Raw genomic sequence first — 19,676 nt, forward strand, 5'->3', positions numbered from 1 at the left:
GGGGTGTGAGGAACTGGCTTAGCAACAGGGGTTGGGTGGAAAGGTTGGCTTGCCATGATTACGTTTTAACATCGCCAACCATTGACAGCCTGTGTTCTCCCTCCCTACCAAACCTTGGGGTCAATAGTGTGAAGGTATAGTCCAATAAGATCAGTTGTGAAGATCAGCTTTGAATCCTCATTGTGATCTTTGCTGGGCCAGTGAGGTAGCTCTCACTTTCCTCACCCAAGGTGTAGTGCTTTATAGGATGATCAAGTGATCTACAAGGTTTGAGGACTGATGGTGAGGACCAGGCTATGTCACAACCCCCAAAACCTTTAGGATGTGCAGTGATACTATTGCTGAGAAAAAACAGCAATGAGTGTTACCGGTAGCCTTGGTTAGAAAGGATAAGGGTTACATAATATGTACTTCATATGGTGTAATCCTTTTAACACCCTCAATGTTCACACATGAAGAGTGCACTGAACATTTATTGCACATGCGTACATTTACTAACTGATAAATCTTAATGTTTGTTTGGTGTAATATACATATAATATGATTATGAAGTTCTCTTGTGTATCTTGATTCTTTCTGATATGTGTCTGATGTGTGAGTTTTATCAGAGGTACATGTAACTACTGTGCAGTGTGGTATACTGGCATACCAAACCTAAGAATATCAGTGGAAACAACAAGCAGCAAAAATAAAACTCTGTTTACTTATACTAGCCTATGAAACTCTGTTGTTTACTAAAATACCTATGTTTGAAATTACTGAGCTGGGTATGGGATGATTATATATAGTATATCAAAACATTCACAAGCAGAAGTTCGGGTAGTTGGAAAGGGTGGATACGGTCGGACGCAGATACGGACATTTTCAAAAAGCACTTTTACATTTATATAACAGTTATTTTTCATACCTAATGCTGTTTTTACAACAGTCTTCGCTTCCAGACCCAGGCGTCGGTCTTGTCATAGCGCTTATCCATTTATAAGCGCACGTGCGAAGGACTAGACCAGCACTCCACAGCATGCCAAAGACCATATAGTGTTGTACACATGCTCTAAAGTCTATTACAGAGTTATATAGTTGTGGAGATTAGCTTATATGCCCCATGCAACTTAGCTTAGCAGGCCAAATTCACAATTTTACGTCTTAGTATAAGGCGCAGGTGCTTATATCAAGTGTTGAGGGTTTCAAGGACCTGGCCTACGAGATTAGGTTGGGACATGCTAGATTAATCTCTGTGACTCTGAATTAGATTTCTAGAGCACGTATACAACACTATATGGTCTGTAGAGTGCTAGCCTATCCTTCGCACATGTGCTTATATATGGATAAGCACTATGACAAGATCAACGCTTGGGTCTGGAAGGGAATGCTGCTGTAAATACAACGTTAGGTATGAAAAATAACTGTTTTGTAAATGTAAAAGTGTATTTTAAAATTATCCGTGTCCAAGTCCAACCATATCCGCCTTTTCCAACTGCCTCAGAAGTTCATATATTGTGTACACAGGTTAATATACCTACCCTAATATCTAGTGGTCTCCATTGACTAATACAGTAAACAGGACACATTAGTAGGTGAATGAGTTGATATTTCCCTGTGTGGTTGTTTATTGTATTGAAATTATTAATACCCAGCTGGCTGTGTAGTAAGGGATAACCCAACTGTTGCTGTATAAAAGAGGAACTGTTTTGACCTGATGTTCATTGGTCACTAGTGCAAGCCATCAAGACTTGTCAGCTGAAATGACTATTAGTTGGGTGTGTGCTTTAGCTGCTATTGTCAGTATTAGCCAGTTAGTTATTGCTGATGTTGACTATAGTAAGTATGGTCTTATTCCTACTCTACCTGGCAAGTCATGTAGAGACATTTATGAAAAGAACCCAAGTAGTCATGGAAAAAATGGCTACTATGTTGTACAGACTGACAGACCAAGTTTTGTATACTGTGACATGACACTGTCATGTGGTGGAGAGAAAGGTTGGATGAGGATAGCTGATGTTAACCCTGCCAAGGGAAGTTGTCCCAATGGTTGGAGGAAGATTACTACTCCTGTTGCTGCATGTAGATCTCCCAATGATAATGGTGGTTGTTTCTCAGCTTATTTCTCTACCCTTAAGATTCCATTTAGTAGAGTTTGTGGAAAGTTGATAGGTATTCAGAAGGGAACTCCTGATGGGTTTGTGCCTGGTAACGACCATCGTTCCATCGATGACACATACCTAGATGGCATCTCCCTAACTTATGGTCGTTATCCCAGGAAACATATTTGGTCATTTGCTGGATCTCCAGCTGAAAATAATGGACGTCACAGTTGTCCTTGTTCTAAAGATCGTGGAACACTTCCTTTACCATTTGTTCGTGAACATTACTACTGTGAATCAGGGAACTCTGGTTCATCTCAACTTGGAACTTATTTTACACGTGACCCTTTATGGGACGGTAAAGGTTGTGGCAATGAAGATACGTGTTGTGTGGACCCTAGCCTGCCATGGTTCTTCCGTCAATTTCCATTGGAAACTACTGATGACATTGAGATGAGGATCTGTTGTGATCAGCATTTTAATGACGAGGGCGTTATGGTTAAAGAGACCGAGCTTTATGTCCAGTAGTAATAACACAGGCTTTTAGTTTGTTTGATGTAATAGTTTAGTCCTTTTAGACTGTAGAAAACACACACACATACATTGTGTAAGATTGACAATGTACTGATTGATGCTATACTGTAGTTTGAAGGCAGTGTTATTGATGTCATTTTTATTTTTGCTGTTACATGCAGTTTCCCTTGTATTTAGCTCCGTTTAATTGTTACATGCATATATGTACAGTGTGTCTTTGGTAATAACAGTTTAATCCTATCAATGGTAGTATCAAGGAAAGAGCATTCTTAACAGCAGCGCTGTCAGCTCATACTATATATCTCTGTTGGAATAGTTATAGTTAGTAGAACACAACAATTCCTTTCTGGATCAAATGTTTACTAAGAAAAATTGCTATAGCTTGCTTGTGCTTTAGTCAATTTACTTCAAATTTGGAGGGCAGTAGAAGCCTACTGCAGTACATTTACAGTCAAGTTTCAAGGAGTTATGCACAATTTTGAAAAATGCTAAAACAATTTTTGTCATGGCCACAAGGTAAAAAGTAGGTAAACTGCTTGAAGGAATAACTTGAACATTGGACTGTACATGGAGTAAACATCACAGTGCAAACTTTTTGTGGCTAGAAGTAAGCCGCACAAACAATCATGACAAATGCCATCCATGTGTAATAAACGTATGATCTAGTTTTGTTAATTAAAAAGTATTACTTGCCATGCCTACCAGGCAAACTAGTTTATGGAACAAGAGCTGAAAATAGGTATATAGGTAGATTAATATCTTTATAAGGGCCTTTCAGTGGTTTACATGAAATGAGATTGACTTATGCTACAGAAGCCATCTAATGTGCGATTGAGATACTCAAATAGTTCAATCACCCTATTAGAACATTATAAGTCATTCTCAGAGTCATTCTATTGGCTACAATCAAGTCACAGAGTTCAGCTACAAGCAAGTCACTCTGCTGACAGTTCAGCTATGTTACAGGTCACCCTGTAGAGAGAGTTCGCTACAAACAAGTCACCCTGTTACTCCTGTTAGAGTGTTCAGCCATGTAAAAGGTTACTCAGTAGATTATTCAGCTACGCATAACATCCTGTACAGGGTTCAACTGTGTAGCAAGTCACCACAGTGGGCACATACATAGATTAACAAAAATAGTAGTCTTTTTCTTGTTTGATAATTCATTGATGGTGATCATTGGCATTAGCATTATTGCAGCCATTTTTTGGATTTTACATCTGGCTTTTTGGGGGCTACACCCTTTTTTTTTACAGCTTGGCTGTTTGATTTAGATAGGATTGCTACAGTCATCAGTGATTTGGCTTGTAATAACAATAACTATAATAATAGGATTAATTTCAGTGATAGACAGTGCTGTAATGTATATTGCTGTTCAGAAGATGGCAATGCAGAGGCTGCAGTGTGACAACCTTTTAAAGAAATAAAATTAGGTACAGGTACATTTCTGAAGATAGCGACTAGCAGCTGCAGTGTGGTAACTTGTAAGTTACGATAACAATCCAGGTACATACAATACTATACAGCTGACACGTAGAGAAGAGAACGCGCTATCTAGCTACAAACATGCGCAGTATCTTTTTATGATTGTGTGTATGTACAGTACATATGTGTGTACAACTTTGTCATTGTTCTGTCATTGTTCTGTAATTACGAATACAATCTATGTGTAAACGTATTAAACTTTCACATTTAACAAAAACACAGTGTATCTACAACTACAAAACATTGCCCTTTTTTATGCACACTGTAAAACTACACTAAAGAAATACTAACACTGGGTTGGATTTGTAGTGTGTAGACAGTTAGAGATCATCAGATGAAATACAGACATCGCTTCTTGTGACATGCAAACTTTTTGGCAACCTATCATATACATATAATATATTTGCATTCTTGTCCTACTGCATTAAAACTGTTTGCGTTATGAAAATTCTCTTGTATTGTATGTGTGGAGTCATAAATCTTTAGTTATAAATATACCATAATACCATAGTTAGTACCTTAATGCTTAAATATGTAAGTGAGCTATAAATTATGAAGTGCTCTGTAGTAGCAAGTGTGATGTTCAATGAAAAGTGAATATATGTCCAACCCGACTACTTTGTAAATCTGAGAGTGCTATTTCACAGTGATGGAAGTCGTCATGCACTTTACTTGATGGTTTCTTCACTATTGAAATTACAAACAGTCTACGTACATATATATTATGTGTATGTATGGATTGTCAATGGTGTAAGTTACATACAGCGTATGCTACTGTATTGTAATTTAGTCTAACCAAATTGTGTAAACATAATTTTTGTGGTTAGGTGGATCTGTTGTGTTGGTCTCTACAACCTTGCGGAATAGTTTGTGGTAAGAGGTAACCCAACTGTTGCTGTATAAAAGAGGAACTGTTTGAACTAATGTTCATTGGTATTGTACTAGTGGAAGCCATCAAGAGTTGTCAGCTAAAATGGCTATTAGTTGGTTGTGTGCTTTAGCTGCTATTGTCAGTATTAGCCAGTTAGTGATGGCTGATGTTGACTATAGTAAGTATGGTTTTATTTCTACTCTACCTGGCAAGTCATGTAGAGACATTTATGAAAGGAACCCAAAGAGTCATGGAAGAAATGGCAATTACATTGTACTGACTGACAGACCAAGTTTTGTGTACTGTGACATGACACTGTCATGCGGTGGAGAGAAAGGTTGGATGAGGATAGCTGATGTTAACCCTGCCAAGGGAAGTTGTCCCAGTGTTTGGAAAAGGATTACTTATCCTGTTGCTGCTTGTAGATCTCCCAATGATAATGGTGGTTGTTTCTCAGCTTATTTCTCTACCCTTAAGATTCCATATAGTAGAGTTTGTGGAAAGTTGATAGGTATTCAGAAGGGAACTCCTGATGGGTTTGTGCCTGGTAACGACCACCGTTCCATCGATGACACATACCTAGATGGCATCTCCCTAACTTATGGTCGTTATCCCAGGAAACATATTTGGTCATTTGCTGGATCTCCAACTGAAAATAATGGACGTCACAGTTGTCCTTGTTCTAGAGATCGTGGAACACTTCCTTTACCATTTGTTCGTGAACATTACTACTGTGAATCAGGGAATTCTGGTTCATCTCGAACTGGAACTTATTTCACACTTGACCCTTTATGGGACGGCAAGGGTTGTGGCCGTGACAGTACATGTTGTGTGGACCCTAGCCTGCCATGGTTCTTCCGTCAATTTCCAATGGAAACTACTGATAACGTTGAAATGAGGATCTGTTGTGATCAGCATTTTAATGACGAGGGCGTTATGGTTAAAGAGACCAAACTTTATGTCCAGTAATAATAACACAGGCTTTTAGTTTGTTTGATGTAACAGTTTAGTCCTTTTAGACTGTAGAAAACACACACACATACATTGTGTAAGATTGACAATGTACTGATTGATGCTATACTGTAGTTTGAAGGTAGTGTTGTTGATGTCATTTTTATTTTGCTGCCACATGTAGTTTTGCATTCTCAAGATGTGTCTTTGGTAACTATAGTTGATGGTAGTAGTATACTTGTATACCAGTTGTTGTATTCAATAGCATGCACTGGTAAATTTTATTGTTAGATTTCCTTATTAGATTTCCTTATTAGATTTCCTTATTTCTTGTTGGAAAATGTAAACAGTAGCACGAGAAATTCGCTAATAGATTTCCTTGTTTGTATTTCCTCAATTCTGTATCTTGGTTACTGATGTGGTAGTGTGTGAATTATTGTGAACTGTTTATGTGGAGTATTCCAATGGAAATTCTATTTATTAGTGCGACTATACTTGCATATATACGTTATGTTCACATGTAGTTAGCACCATCAAGATAATACTATAGGTGTATGTTTACCTGGACACTCATTTCTTGTGGAGAACCTATCTAATAAGATTGCCTATTTAAACTGGCCATCGTAAAAACTCCCAAATGTGTAATTTGTTTACACAGTGACCTGCTTAATGCAGCTACCTGCCAAAAGCCCTATGGATTAGAATTGATCTACATGCTTACATGGGCCTCCTGCCAAACATTTGTGTAAAATCCTTTCCATACCAGAACTCTTTTAATCACACAAGTACAGAAGTACTGTACGTTAGGGATCTAACTTAATTTTTTCTTCTGTTATACTTGTGAAGTATAGAACATACAAGCCATGTATACATTCATACTGTGTTTGTAGCAAAAATATGCAGGGAAAAAACATACGTACTACACACATGAATGTGTATAATTATGTGCATTGTTGTAAAGTTGCATTGGTTGGCACAATTCTCTGTCTCTGAATGCAGTATGTGTTTGGATTACTGTCCATAAATTTCATCCTGCTTCAACATACTGTACACTCATCAAACAGATCAACTAATACTTACGTACAGACATGTATGTGATAAATATCAAGGATCACCAAAGACTCAACTGGTTTTGCATTAAAACAATTACTTTGTGCATTGTAAAGTTTACTACACTTAATAATTATCCCAATTCTACTACATAGATAGGCTGTTTTAAACTGTATATAATTACTCTTTTTTTTCTTGATGTGTAAAAATTTCTATATCTGAACTAAGGTGTTCAAAAGGGAACTATGGATGGATTTGGATTAGCTACCAGTTCTAAGATTCCCACTGATCAGCCATGCTTGGACAGTCTCTCCATAACTTACACGTTCAATAATTAGTTGCATCTTATACAGTCCTTCCTTGAATCGTCAAAGTTACTCACAGTTTTTAGCAGTGTTTATAATTTGCTTGATCAATAGTTGAATGCATGCAAAAACATGTTTTAATAGAACACACTGTTGTGCTAGTCTAGTATCTATGTATTACCCATAATATATGTTAAAGAGTTGGTAGTGCATATATTAGTTGTTACGTATGTCAGATATATAAGATGTCTAATTAAGTATTACAATAGTTTACCTAACTGTAAATTCCATGTCATAACTGTGTACTGTACTTACTGCAAGAGTTCATCATAATATACCCTCTATCCTCATGAACAACATTACTAGCTGTGTTATATGTATGTACTTACTAGGGATCTGCAATACATATCGATACGGCAGTATATCGATACAGCAAATAAGTATCACGATACAATACTGTGCTTAGAAAATATCGATATATCGAAGTTTTCTAGTAGAACAGTCAGTGATTGCTCTATTACTGTAACAGTGATCTAGATACTCATATAGAAAGCCTCTTTATTTACTTGTGCTCAGTGTAAAATGCAACGTTACGAAAAGCCATATAAATATGTGTGTATGAGTGCTGCTGCTATGGCTAAAACATTCTTACTCAGATCTTCTAAAATCAGTAGCTGTTACACTTCAAGTATTAACAACTGCACCACTAAGCATTAAGCAATCTGCTATATAATACTAGCCATCTTAACAACTCATCAAAATGCAGAGTAATCCGGACAAGCCTTTGTGGTAGCTAATTGTCAGGGTGGTGTAATAGAGGCAGGTATCCAGGTAGGGGTGTGCTTTTTAACAGCAGCTCTGTTCTCCATACAAAAAATCATATCAGAACACACTAGGTAGCTATTTTTCACATCAGTTATAATACTGTAGTTTATCAACATTCATTGAATAAAGAAATCTGAATACACAGTGAATGTAGAATCAGTGATGGCTCTTTAAGGTACAGATAATAGGATATTGTTGCAACCATTAGCTAATATACCTGTCTTAACTAGCCATGACCACTTCATTATTGTATCGTGATACAGTATCATATCGAACAGTTTATTGGTGGTGATATGTGATACACAAAATGCACTGTATCGCAGAACACTAGTACGTACAAAGGTTCGTACGTATGTATGTATGTATGTATGTACGTACGTACGTATGTATGTATGTATGTATGTACGTACGTACGTATGTATGTATGTATGTACGCATGTATGTATGTATGTACGTATATATGTACGTATGTATGTATGTATGTATGTATGTACAAAGCTTTCCAAATATAGTAGAGCGATAAAACTGTCAATTTGCTACCAACATCAAAGTCATTTTGTTAATTATATACATTCTTCTTACCACATCTAAAGAATTTTGAGTAAACTAGAGCAGTACTGCACCGCTCTACTGCTCTTTAGGGAAGCCCCTGATGTATGTATGGTGGTATGTACATACGTATATATGTACATATGTGTCTGTGTAGCCTTATATGTACATGTATTTCTTTGCTATATGTGCAGAAATGTGCAGTGACACTACCTAAAGTGCGTCAGTCAGTCCTGTCCGTGTTCCAGCAAGTATTGTTCCACAGAGACCATCAACTGGATGTGTTGATTGTCAACCAACTGGGAAAACTGGGGGCTAATACTGGAGTGAGTGTTTCTGCTTGTATTTATAATAGTGTGGTATTCATACATTCATAGCTAGATGGTCTAAACCTTAATTTTGTACTCCCTATGCGTTATTTTAGGATGCAGAGACACTTCAGCTACTGTACCGGTTGATACTGTTGTCACTGGCTGGCTCACACACCACGTACAAACAAGGAGTGGCCAGCAAAGATGCCAAACAAGAGAATGACAGTTACAACCATATTGCTCCACTGATGGTGAAGGTGTTGGGAAACCTTGCCAGTGAGCTACAGGTTTGACTCCCTATGTCTTTACTTCTGTACTGCATACAGTTAACATGGTTCAAATTTCCATTATAATTGATTGTATATCCTCAATAAACATTGTACAATTTTCTACATCCCCAAACACAACTGTAATTTATTAATAGTGAGTAATAGGAGGTAACAACAGGATTTTCCATTAGCGTATCTGGGGATTGGTCTAATAGGGTCTTAGCCCTTCCAAAAGACTGTGGTTGCTACCAGAGATGTTTGTATGCAAGATCATGATCCTCAGTCATACTGTAATAGAGAGAGCACTCAGCACAGTCATATGATTCTGAACGGATTTGAAGCAGACAAACAGTGTAGCAAGCTGTGTTAATGTAGTTACAAAAACTTAATGTACTTTTATCAGTGATACATACATAAAGCTCTCGGTTCTTAATTTACCTTCTTAGAATAGTAAAATGTTTGGATGGCATATTTTTAGATTCCCCTACTTTTGACAGCAGGCAGTTGCTACAAAATCAGACACCAGTGAGAGTATCCCTTTCAAAGCATCAAACAGGAGTCCATATTATGTATGTATACAAGTGCATGAATTAACTTGTACCAGAAAGCCCTCTTGTGCTGATGCATATGATACACACTGTACGCAGCTTTGCTAGGCATTGACCACTACATAGTTCTTCAGACAGTGATACTGTAGGTAACTTCTATCACATAAATGAATGACTTTCCAAGCCACATTCAGCGTATACACATGGTTACATACAAGAACAAATGCATACACACAATACTACATATGAAAATTTTGGTTGCAAAATTTCTGCTGTGTGTACACTTATGTACAGTATGTATGTATGCACTGTGTACGTATGTGCTTATGTATGTTGTGTAGGGCAATGAATTGCTACTGGAACTTTTATCTAAGGTATTGGAGCTGTTTGTACAGCAGGGCCTCGAAGCGTCTAAGGCTCAGGAGAAAGTTGATAGCAACGTGAGTATATGTATACTTGTAAAACATACTTTTGTTTTGTATGTGAGTTATTTTTTTCCCTCAATACATTAAGGCAAGTTTTATTATATTAGCTTTTTGTACACATATTCAGGTTACTGGTACATCTTTCAGTCAGGGCTTTTTGCTGCCAGTACTAGCCACTATATTGATGAGAATGGAGAATCCAGTAGAAGCAACTAAACCACTTGTGAAGAACTTCATTGATTTCTGGTTCTACTGTGTTGTAACTGGGTTCACAGAGTTTGAGAACAAACTGAATGTGGTTTACCCACAAAAGTGGTACGACTCCATCAGAACAATTGCCAAACGTTCTCCTTACCTTCTATCAGATGGTAGTGATCGTCTATCAGACTTGGAAGTCAACCATCCCAGCAAGAAGTACACCATCAAGACAGTTGAGTTGGCTGAATCTAAACGAGAACTCCTGGATGTGTTAGATCGTACACCAGAGCTTGATAAGCTCATTAACAGTCTTAGCTATATCCAATGCATGTACCTTCGATCAGTGTATAGGTTAGAAGCTTTTCGAATGGAGGAAGATGGTGCCACATTTTGCATCATATTCCATTACCTCAAGGAAGCAAAACTTGACAAGAACCCGGCAATCTTTTATGCTATGAAAGCCATCACTATGAAACTCCATAACAATTATCTCACCATCCTTGAAGCTATGCCAGTGGCTAGAAAGAGGAATCTTTTACTAGAAGCACATGCCCAACTTTTGCTCTTTCAGTTCAACAACATCCGTACCAAGATTAGACAAGTGGCTGACGGCTACCTTATCCAACTCTTAAATAAATTTGATCATTTATTCTACAATAAAGCGGTCATCTTTACAATGCTGGATCTTATGCAGCTGCTTAGCGAACATGTTGATGTGTTGGACGGCTCAAAGATGTCAAACATTTTGAGTTTGCCAGGTCTTTCTTATACCATCACCTTCCCCGATGATACTGGGAAAAGACTGAGCACAGCAACTACTTATGCGAAGAGGTGTGAAGAGTTCCTGAAAGCTGCTTTAGGGTGGAACTACAAAAACACCAGATCCATCCTAATAGTGAGTCCACTAGTCTTTTGTGTCTCCACAACTACATCTATGATATGTAGCTACATACGTACATTAAAACCCGTTTTAAAGGATTTGAGTAGTGTGCAATAGTACCATTTCGTTATGACCCCTTGTTAATGGCCAATGCCTTTAAAGTAGGTTTTAGTGTGAGCTTGCTACAGTTACAAATATGTTAGTATCTACACATATTTTATTCACAATGTTCTGACCACAGGAGTATGTGCGAGATGTACAGTTGGCTGGTAAGGGAATATTCCATCACACTGGTGCCTCCCTGGTGATGGCACAGCTCAACGATACCAGCTTCATTGCTGAAGATGTCTCGGCCATTCCAGTAAGATGTGTCTGCTGTATTCATAGTATAAACTGCATGTACTGTAGACAATCTGTATATGTTCTTTCAAATTGCCATCATAGAAGATATGTTACGTATATGTTAATACATCATATGTAGTTGTGTTGTTATAAAAATATGGTCACCATTCAGGTTCATAATAGCTGTTAGTACACAGTACTTATTGTATCTACATACATGTGTGTTAGCTAGAGTTTCTCTTGTTTTGTTATCTCTGCACATTTCTTAGCTGAGATACTAGAGAGGCGTAAGAGAGTGACTAAAACTAAATCAATTTTTCATGTTGTGTGAATTGAACCAATATTTGAATGCCCAGATCTTGTTTTTACTTTCAAGATAAAATTATTTTCATAGAAATAACAGTATTAAGTCAGGGTATTTCCCATTCCTAATATGGGGTAAACAGGAAATATCTAACATGTAAGCTGAAATAATATTTAATGTCATGCGACTGTAGTAACAGTTTAGTATACGCAGTGACAGTAGAGAGATGAGCTTGTTAGTGTGTGTGAAATGGATTCTTATCAGTTTGTAATATATTTGATAATAGTATTGGTGTTGGCTTTTATTCTGATAAGAGATAGAGAAAATAGCATAATTTTTAAAATCTTAGGGATCATTGCAAAAGCTTTAAAGAACATTTTTACAAAGAGCAATTTTGAAGTAGCACTTTTTAAAGGTTTTTTACATCTGAAATACACTAACAAAGCAGTGATCGACGTATAACGGTAAGAAGCAGGGATGTGCGTGTCGTATTGCATGGTGCTGAATTATTTGTGTTTGCTAAATGCGTCATGGGGTTAATAATGCTTGCTTCATTTTAAGTCGCATGTGGCTTTATATTTAGCTTATTTGCTTACCCCATTGTAAGTCGCATGTGGCTTGTTATTGTATGTCACATGACCGCTCTATTTGAATCACATTCTATCTCAAACCACTAACCACAGAGTAGACCATGAACCACAACAAGAAAAGTACATATAGATATGTAGTTAATTACCACCATGCTATACTATCCTTTTTGTACGGCACAAAGCTCCATTAGTATGTTGGCCTATTTTGCACCCCTACTCACCGTAAAATAAGATGTACAATTGACAGTGACCTATGTACGTATAGTTTCATGAGGTTGAGAATGCTCCCACAATGCTTTCTTGCGACAAACATGTAACCATTTATATTTTTTTTGCAATTTGAAAAGTCATGTACTTTCTTAGCAAACACAAAACAGAGTCAGCTCCATGTAGTATTTATACATACACTACTGCTGGCTTACCTAATTGGTAAACTACTAACTCTTATCAGAATAAATTCAAGAATTAAAATCAAGACACACGGTAGTGTGTTGTATAGCCAAGAAATCCAGTACACCACATCATTGTAATAAACAGAAACCATTTTAATAAAGCGCTTCACCCTTGACATTCCACAGACCAAATAAAGATTTCATATTCATTCTTGATATGCAAGTCCTTAAATGTTGGCTTCTTTTCACACTGCAATAATTGCATATGGGAAGCAAATTTTTCTGATCAGCTTGAAATATGTATGTCACACACACAATGGATGTACAGTATATAGGCTAAATTACATTTGCAGAGTTATGGGTGATTCCCTTTCACAAACAGAATAACTAAACATCAGTCTGTAGATACATATTTTAACCATCATAACACAAACCAACATAAAAGATAACACCTACATATAACAAAACAAAAACTAAACATGTATAACAAAAAGGAGTTGAGATACATCGCTCAGACCGGTGCACAAAGGCATTGAAAAGCCTGATACAGATTCGAACCAGTGACCTCTCACCTAATACCCAGTCCTAAACAGCTGCCTATTTTCTTCACTTTTTACTGTACTATTGAAGTTCTAACTATTTGTGTGTGTGTGTGTGTGTGTGTGCATGTGTGTATACAATTTCTAGAAGGTTCTTGACTGCATTATTAAAACACGAAAATGACTGTTTAGTTAAAGTAACATTTCCCTTGTATAACTCTCACCTGTTATGCAAATAGAATGACATGCTATTTTCATTCTGATTTTTTTTTTTGATTTTTTTTCATACACTACAATAGTAGCGTATAATAGGGAGTAGGCGTGGCCCATGAAATAACATCGCCCAAAAGACAGCCTCAATTTTCCCAGATGACGATGAGGCAGTATTGGTTAGGTAAAACTAAGCCCTAGCAAGCTTTCAAATTGACCCGAAATGCTTTCAACAAGTTGCTAAAAATACTTTATTTAATGGGATTTTCTACTGACTGACTGACTGACTGATGCCTTCAGACAAGCGTAACTAGATAACGGCTAAGGCTACGAGCTTGAATTTTTCACTGTTTGACGTCGCTTCTGCCCAACAGGTGCCTTTTGGCATACCGCAGTACATACAATGCATTCTTCATGGACTTACCAGTGTCCTCCTTTGTGTCCCATTCATCTTTGCTGACAATGAAAAGTGTTGATTTGGTGGTAGCACGGGATTGCTCCTCTTTGTAACAGAAATCGTCCGTATTTTTTATAGTGGCTACTTCGATTGCTCAGGTGTTTTTAAAACAGTTTTGATTCGTACTGCTGTGTAACGGGTTGAACATAGCCAACAACGAAGCATAATGGATACTTCACTTTTCAGACGATAATTTATATAACTGGAGCGTGCGGCACCAACCCTTTTTTTTTGGTATGCATTGGTTGTAGAGATGCTTTTCGAACAGCTTTTGATTCGTACTGCTGTGTAATGGGTTGAACATAGCTGACAACAAAGCATAATGGATACTTCACTTTTCAGATGATATAGCTGGGGCACATGGCGCCATTTCAAATGCGGTATGCATGGGTTCACCAGTCATAATAATATTATTTACAAAAAAAAAAGTTAACAAACAAGTATTTCAAAATTTTGGAATTTTCAACTAGAGTAGGGAGCATAGCTAGCACATACATAAAATGTACCGAAACAAGCTGGAATAGTGCACGATACTAAATCACAGTAAAACAATAAGAAGTGTTATATCCCTACTGTGCTTTTCCATTATGGTATCTTGAACACAGTAGGGATATAACACTTCTTATTGTTTTACTGTGATTTAATATCATGCACTACTCCAGCTTGTTTCAGTACTTTTTATCGATGTGTTATGGTCCCTACTCTAGTTGAAAATTCCAAATATAACTATAACTTTCACTGTGGTGTACATAGGCAGGTAAAAGGAAGCCCCGGTATGCTTTGGTACTTACGTACAAATATAAAAATGTCGCATCCATACCAAGCAGACAAGGTGTGAAAAGGAATGTGGTGACCTTGGCCCTCAGAAAAAGCCAGGGTTTTAAATGATGTTAAACCCAAGCGTGGTGACCAGAAGTACGTAGGTGCATGAATGACACGGCAATTCTGCCGTTACTAAAAGTGATCAGCATTTGCATTGTTGCACCTTTTCCTTCACTTTTGATTTCACAACCTTTTAGGTCTCATTCCACAGTAATACATATGTACTGTAAGTGTACTACCATTGAGTGCAGTTATTAAGGTGGCTCAGTACAGTTTTGATGTGGCTTTACCATGAAATTTGCAGGACCTGCACAAACAAGCTATCACTTGTGCTAACAAAAATCAATGAAGCATCTACGTACTTGTAAGGTTCTGCAATACAGGGCATTTTGTGTATTACATATCACTGCAACAAACCTACCTGATACGATACTGAAGAAACCTGACAATGGACCACATGCACTACCCACAGTTGTGTTTACATGTTGTAATTGTGTTAGTATTACAATGTAAATTAATAGTTGGTAAATTTGTTGTACAACTGAAAGTCATAATAAAAAAGCTTAAGTTTGATTAAGTAAACTGAATACTTGGATGAAATTAATCTATTTAATTTAATCCACAAGTTGGTTAGCATTCTCTGGAAGCAGTCTGTTTCTGTTATGCGTTAGCCCATTTCCTGCTGTGGAACAGACCTCTTATTTTCTTTTACTTGTTGCAGGTATGCACAAATACTTTTGACTATACTTTTTAAGATGCACACATTGAACTTCTCATGTGCTCCACCACTTCAATGGATCATCATTTAAACCAGCAATCATATCATGACAATAGCAATGAATTTCTGACTTGTATTTCCAAGTTTGTAGGCTTCTTGCTAGTTTTGGTGGTAATCACATCACCCAATAACCTGAACAGAACTTCTTTCTCTTCTTTGGTGGCTGGCCCTGTCTGCTCATTATTCTCATCATCAGTTGAGAAGGTGACTCCACAGTTTCGTCATCCCCTTAAGATGTTAGCAAAATTACATCTTCTATCACATCATCTTCACGGTCAGTTTCTGCTACAAATGGGCCAGATCCAAGAAGGCTGCAACATGTAGTAAATTTGTACTTCCAGAGATGCATACCAGCTATTGAAATCAGTGCAGATTGCATGTTTAATAGACCTAAGAATTTGGCTGTCCTTGTCATCGCTTCCTTTAGCATCATAGAAATAAGCTTGTATAGTATTGGAGCAAGCGGTGAAATTGTTGCATACGTATATCAAACTATACCCATACCTTAGTGGCATCTGTAAAAGGCTTAGAGATAGAAATTAATCTTCGATTACACCCCACTCACCAGTATCTGCTCTGATGTGCTTTTCTTGTTTTCCATCAAAACAGCATACAATGCTTGCTGCTCGAACTTTCTCACGAATCTTAAAACAGTAACTCCAGTGAGTAATGCTAATCTCAAACAGTAACTCCAGTGAGTAATGCTAATCTCAAACAGTAACTCCAGTGAGTAATGCTAATCTCAAACAGTAACTCCAGTGAGTAATGCTAATCTCAAACAGTAACTCCAGTGAGTAATGCTAATCTCAAACAGTAACTCCAGTGAGTAATGCTAATCTCAAACAGTAACTCCAGTGAGTAATGCTAATCTCAAACAGTAACTCCAGTGAGTAATGCTAATCTCAAACAGTAACTCCAGTGAGTAATGCTAATCTCAAACAGTAACTCCAGTGAGTAATGCTAATCTCAAACAGTAACTCCAGTGAGTAATGCTAATCTCAAACAGTAACTCCAGTGAGTAATGCTAATCTCAAACAGTAACTCCAGTGAGTAATGCTAATCTCAAACAGTAACTCCAGTGAGTAATGCTAATCTCAAACAGTAACTCCAGTGAGTAATGCTAATCTCAAACAGTAACTCCAGTGAGTAATGCTAATCTCAAACAGTAACTCCAGTGAGTAATGCTAATCTTAAACAGTAACTCCAGTGAGTAATGCTAATCTTAAACAGTAACTCCAGTGAGTAATGCTAATCTTAAACAGTAACTCCAGTGAGTAATGCTAATCTTAAACAGTAACTCCAGTGAGTAATGCTAATCTTAAACAGTAACTCCAGTGAGTAATGCTAATCTTAAACAGTAACTCCAGTGAGTAATGCTAATCTTAAACAGTAACTCCAGTGAGTAATGCTAATCTCAAACAGTAACTCCAGTGAGTAATGCTAATCTCAAACAGTAACTCCAGTGAGTAATGCTAATCTCAAACAGTAACTCCAGTGAGTAATGCTAATCTCAAACAGTAACTCCAGTGAGTAATGCTAATCTCAAACAGTAACTCCAGTGAGTAATGCTAATCTCAAACAGTAACTCCAGTGAGTAATGCTAATCTCAAAAAGTAACTCCAGTGAGTAATGCTAATCTCAAACAGTAACTCCAGTGAGTAATGCTAATCTCAAACAGTAACTCCAGTGAGTAATGCTAAATGCTTTGACAAATTAGTTGTGTTCTTTGAGTAGACAATTTTAGCATTGCAATTTGCCACTTGGTGTGAAGCAATGAGTTGATGCCTGGCTTGTTGCAGTAATAGCTATAGCATACTCTCGAGATGGTTGGAACTTTTCTACTTCCGCTTCTTCACCTGTACTATCATCAGTACTTGCCTCATGGCTCACCGACATGTCATTGTACGCACGTGATTGTAAATGATTTCATCTTGTACCTAGTATTGTCTGTAGATATTCTTGTAACGTATCGTGATGCATAGAAATTGTATTAATATGTATTGCAGACCCTTATTTGCAACAAACAGGAACTCTCTGTGATGTGTGTAGTGCAAGTTCCAAGTTTAGCACCTCAGACTGAATACGTACATTACTAGTGCCTGCAAGCTTTGTTGTTATCAGGTACACTTGACTGCATTATTAGAGTATTTGTATGACTAGACAATTTTTATCGTGAATAACCTGCCCACATACAGTAATCATAGAGTGAAGAAATCGTCAGCATATTTAAGCTTCCTGGGTTTAACAGAATAACAACACACCAGCAAAGTAGCAAACCTAACTCTGAGTACAGTATTTTATGGTGTTGCATTATTGACCGCCAGTCTCAGGCTGGTTTCCTTCGATAATGAAAATCAATGATCCATCCAGCAAATCTTGCTATCTCTTAACCGGAATTTGCCTTGTATAATTACTTTGCTATGCTTGTTAAGCAAAATATTTATGTACAAAATGGCAAATTTCACAAATACATTTCTTTTTCACTTGATATTCACTAATGGACCTATACTCATTACGAAGAACCACCAGAAGGATACTCTCTAGGGTGGTTTGTAGTAGTGCATTTTGCAAAATAATAAAATAAAATAGGGTGATCTCTATTATGAACCCACTATTGTGGTTCATGGGGTAGCCACTATCAGTTAGGTCTCAAGCGTAATAAAATGTCCTTCATGCTCCTAAGACCACCTGATAAAATTTTAGCTCTATTAATATACTGTATACATACATACACAGCATATCTGTTAAACATGTAAGTACATACATATGTATACATGTATGTTATTACTGTACTTGTTCTGATCACCAGAGCCCCATACTGTCAGGATTCCCTAACTGTCTGAAGGAGGCTCAGTCACAAATCTTTAGTATCTTCTTCTTGCGATCGCGTTTCTCAGGAGAAGTCAAAGGTGCTTTGGACTTGAACTCTCTGCTGGGATCAACCAATAAAGGTCAGCAGTTTGAGCCCATGCAAGCTTTTTGTGTATACATAGTGTATTTTAGTGGTATGGATTACTTTGAGTAAACTAGTTCTAGAGTATGATAGAGTTTTCCTCTTTAATGTGTTGTCTTATTCAAATAATATGGTTGTTGTTGAGTGGTATTTTCTGTATGCTAGATGGGAATGATACCTTACATCTCTTCATCAAGGACCTTTGCTCCAAGCTCAAGTCAGCTCTTAAGGGAGACAACATCACTGAGATCACATCAGCTCTATATAGACTGACTGCATTGATTGTCTGCAAGAAAGGTAACACAAAGCTCACCATATGCACTTGTTGAAACTTTATGTATACCGTTCCTCTCTGTCTGTGTAAATTATGAAGTTATATGCTACAGTAGAGCAGCAATTAAAGTACAGTACTTTTAAAAAGATACTGTGCTTCAGCAAATATAGAGCAAAGCTGCTCTTAAAATAACATCAACTTAACATACTCTTCCAAAGCACTCTACATTTACTAGTAGTACTTGTCGATCACTTGGTGTTGTTCATTGTTAGCTTCTGAGAGAAGCATACTGAGGTCACTGATATGGGAGCCAGTTCAGTCCTTCAAGGTGAAGGCCATGCAAGTAGCAGTTGGCTGTTGGGACTGGCTACTGGTAGCAAGACCAGAGCTGGAGTATACTGTAAGTCATGTATCTTTGTTGAATTTGTTTAATGGAATATCAGCCAGCCTCTTGGAGGTTTTGAAAAATATCTTAAACTAAAGATGAAGAAAAAAAGTAAAAACAAAAATGTGGGCTTGTCTGAGAATCGAACCCAGGACCTCCTGCACCCGAAGCAGGAATCATACCACTAGACCAACAAGCCACTTGTGTTTGGCTAGGCCTCATGATATAAATCAAATCAAATTTGTTAAACCAACGTATGTATGTATGTATAGACAACCATGCAGACTCTATAGTACTATAATATGCCATACATGAAGTGATAGGTCTCACAGATTACAACATTCAAAA

The 19,676-nt window shown here is 37.3% G+C and overlaps 1 protein-coding gene and 1 non-coding gene across 3 annotated transcripts in view; one reads left to right on the forward strand and one right to left on the reverse strand.

The window, feature by feature from the left end:
- The window catches only part of LOC136258462 (phosphatidylinositol 4-kinase alpha-like), a 103,529-nt gene that overhangs the window by 61,843 nt on the left and 22,010 nt on the right, over nt 1-19,676 (forward strand). For both annotated transcript variants that reach the window (XM_066051774.1, XM_066051775.1), the window contains 8 exons: nt 8,846-8,977; nt 9,076-9,249; nt 10,121-10,219; nt 10,332-11,297; nt 11,524-11,643; nt 18,526-18,667; nt 18,835-18,966; nt 19,216-19,343. In XM_066051774.1, the coding sequence (XP_065907846.1) occupies nt 8,846-8,977; nt 9,076-9,249; nt 10,121-10,219; nt 10,332-11,297; nt 11,524-11,643; nt 18,526-18,667; nt 18,835-18,966; nt 19,216-19,343 (1,893 nt within the window). The remainder of the gene's footprint in view (nt 1-8,845; nt 8,978-9,075; nt 9,250-10,120; nt 10,220-10,331; nt 11,298-11,523; nt 11,644-18,525; nt 18,668-18,834; nt 18,967-19,215; nt 19,344-19,676) is intronic.
- On the reverse strand, nt 19,456-19,527 carry Trnap-cgg (transfer RNA proline (anticodon CGG)). The gene has a single exon. It is a non-coding gene; the product is annotated as a tRNA-Pro (tRNA).

This window comes from Dysidea avara, chromosome 6 (genome assembly GCF_963678975.1).
Source record: "Dysidea avara chromosome 6, odDysAvar1.4, whole genome shotgun sequence".
Classification (NCBI taxonomy): Eukaryota; Metazoa; Porifera; class Demospongiae; order Dictyoceratida; family Dysideidae; genus Dysidea; species Dysidea avara.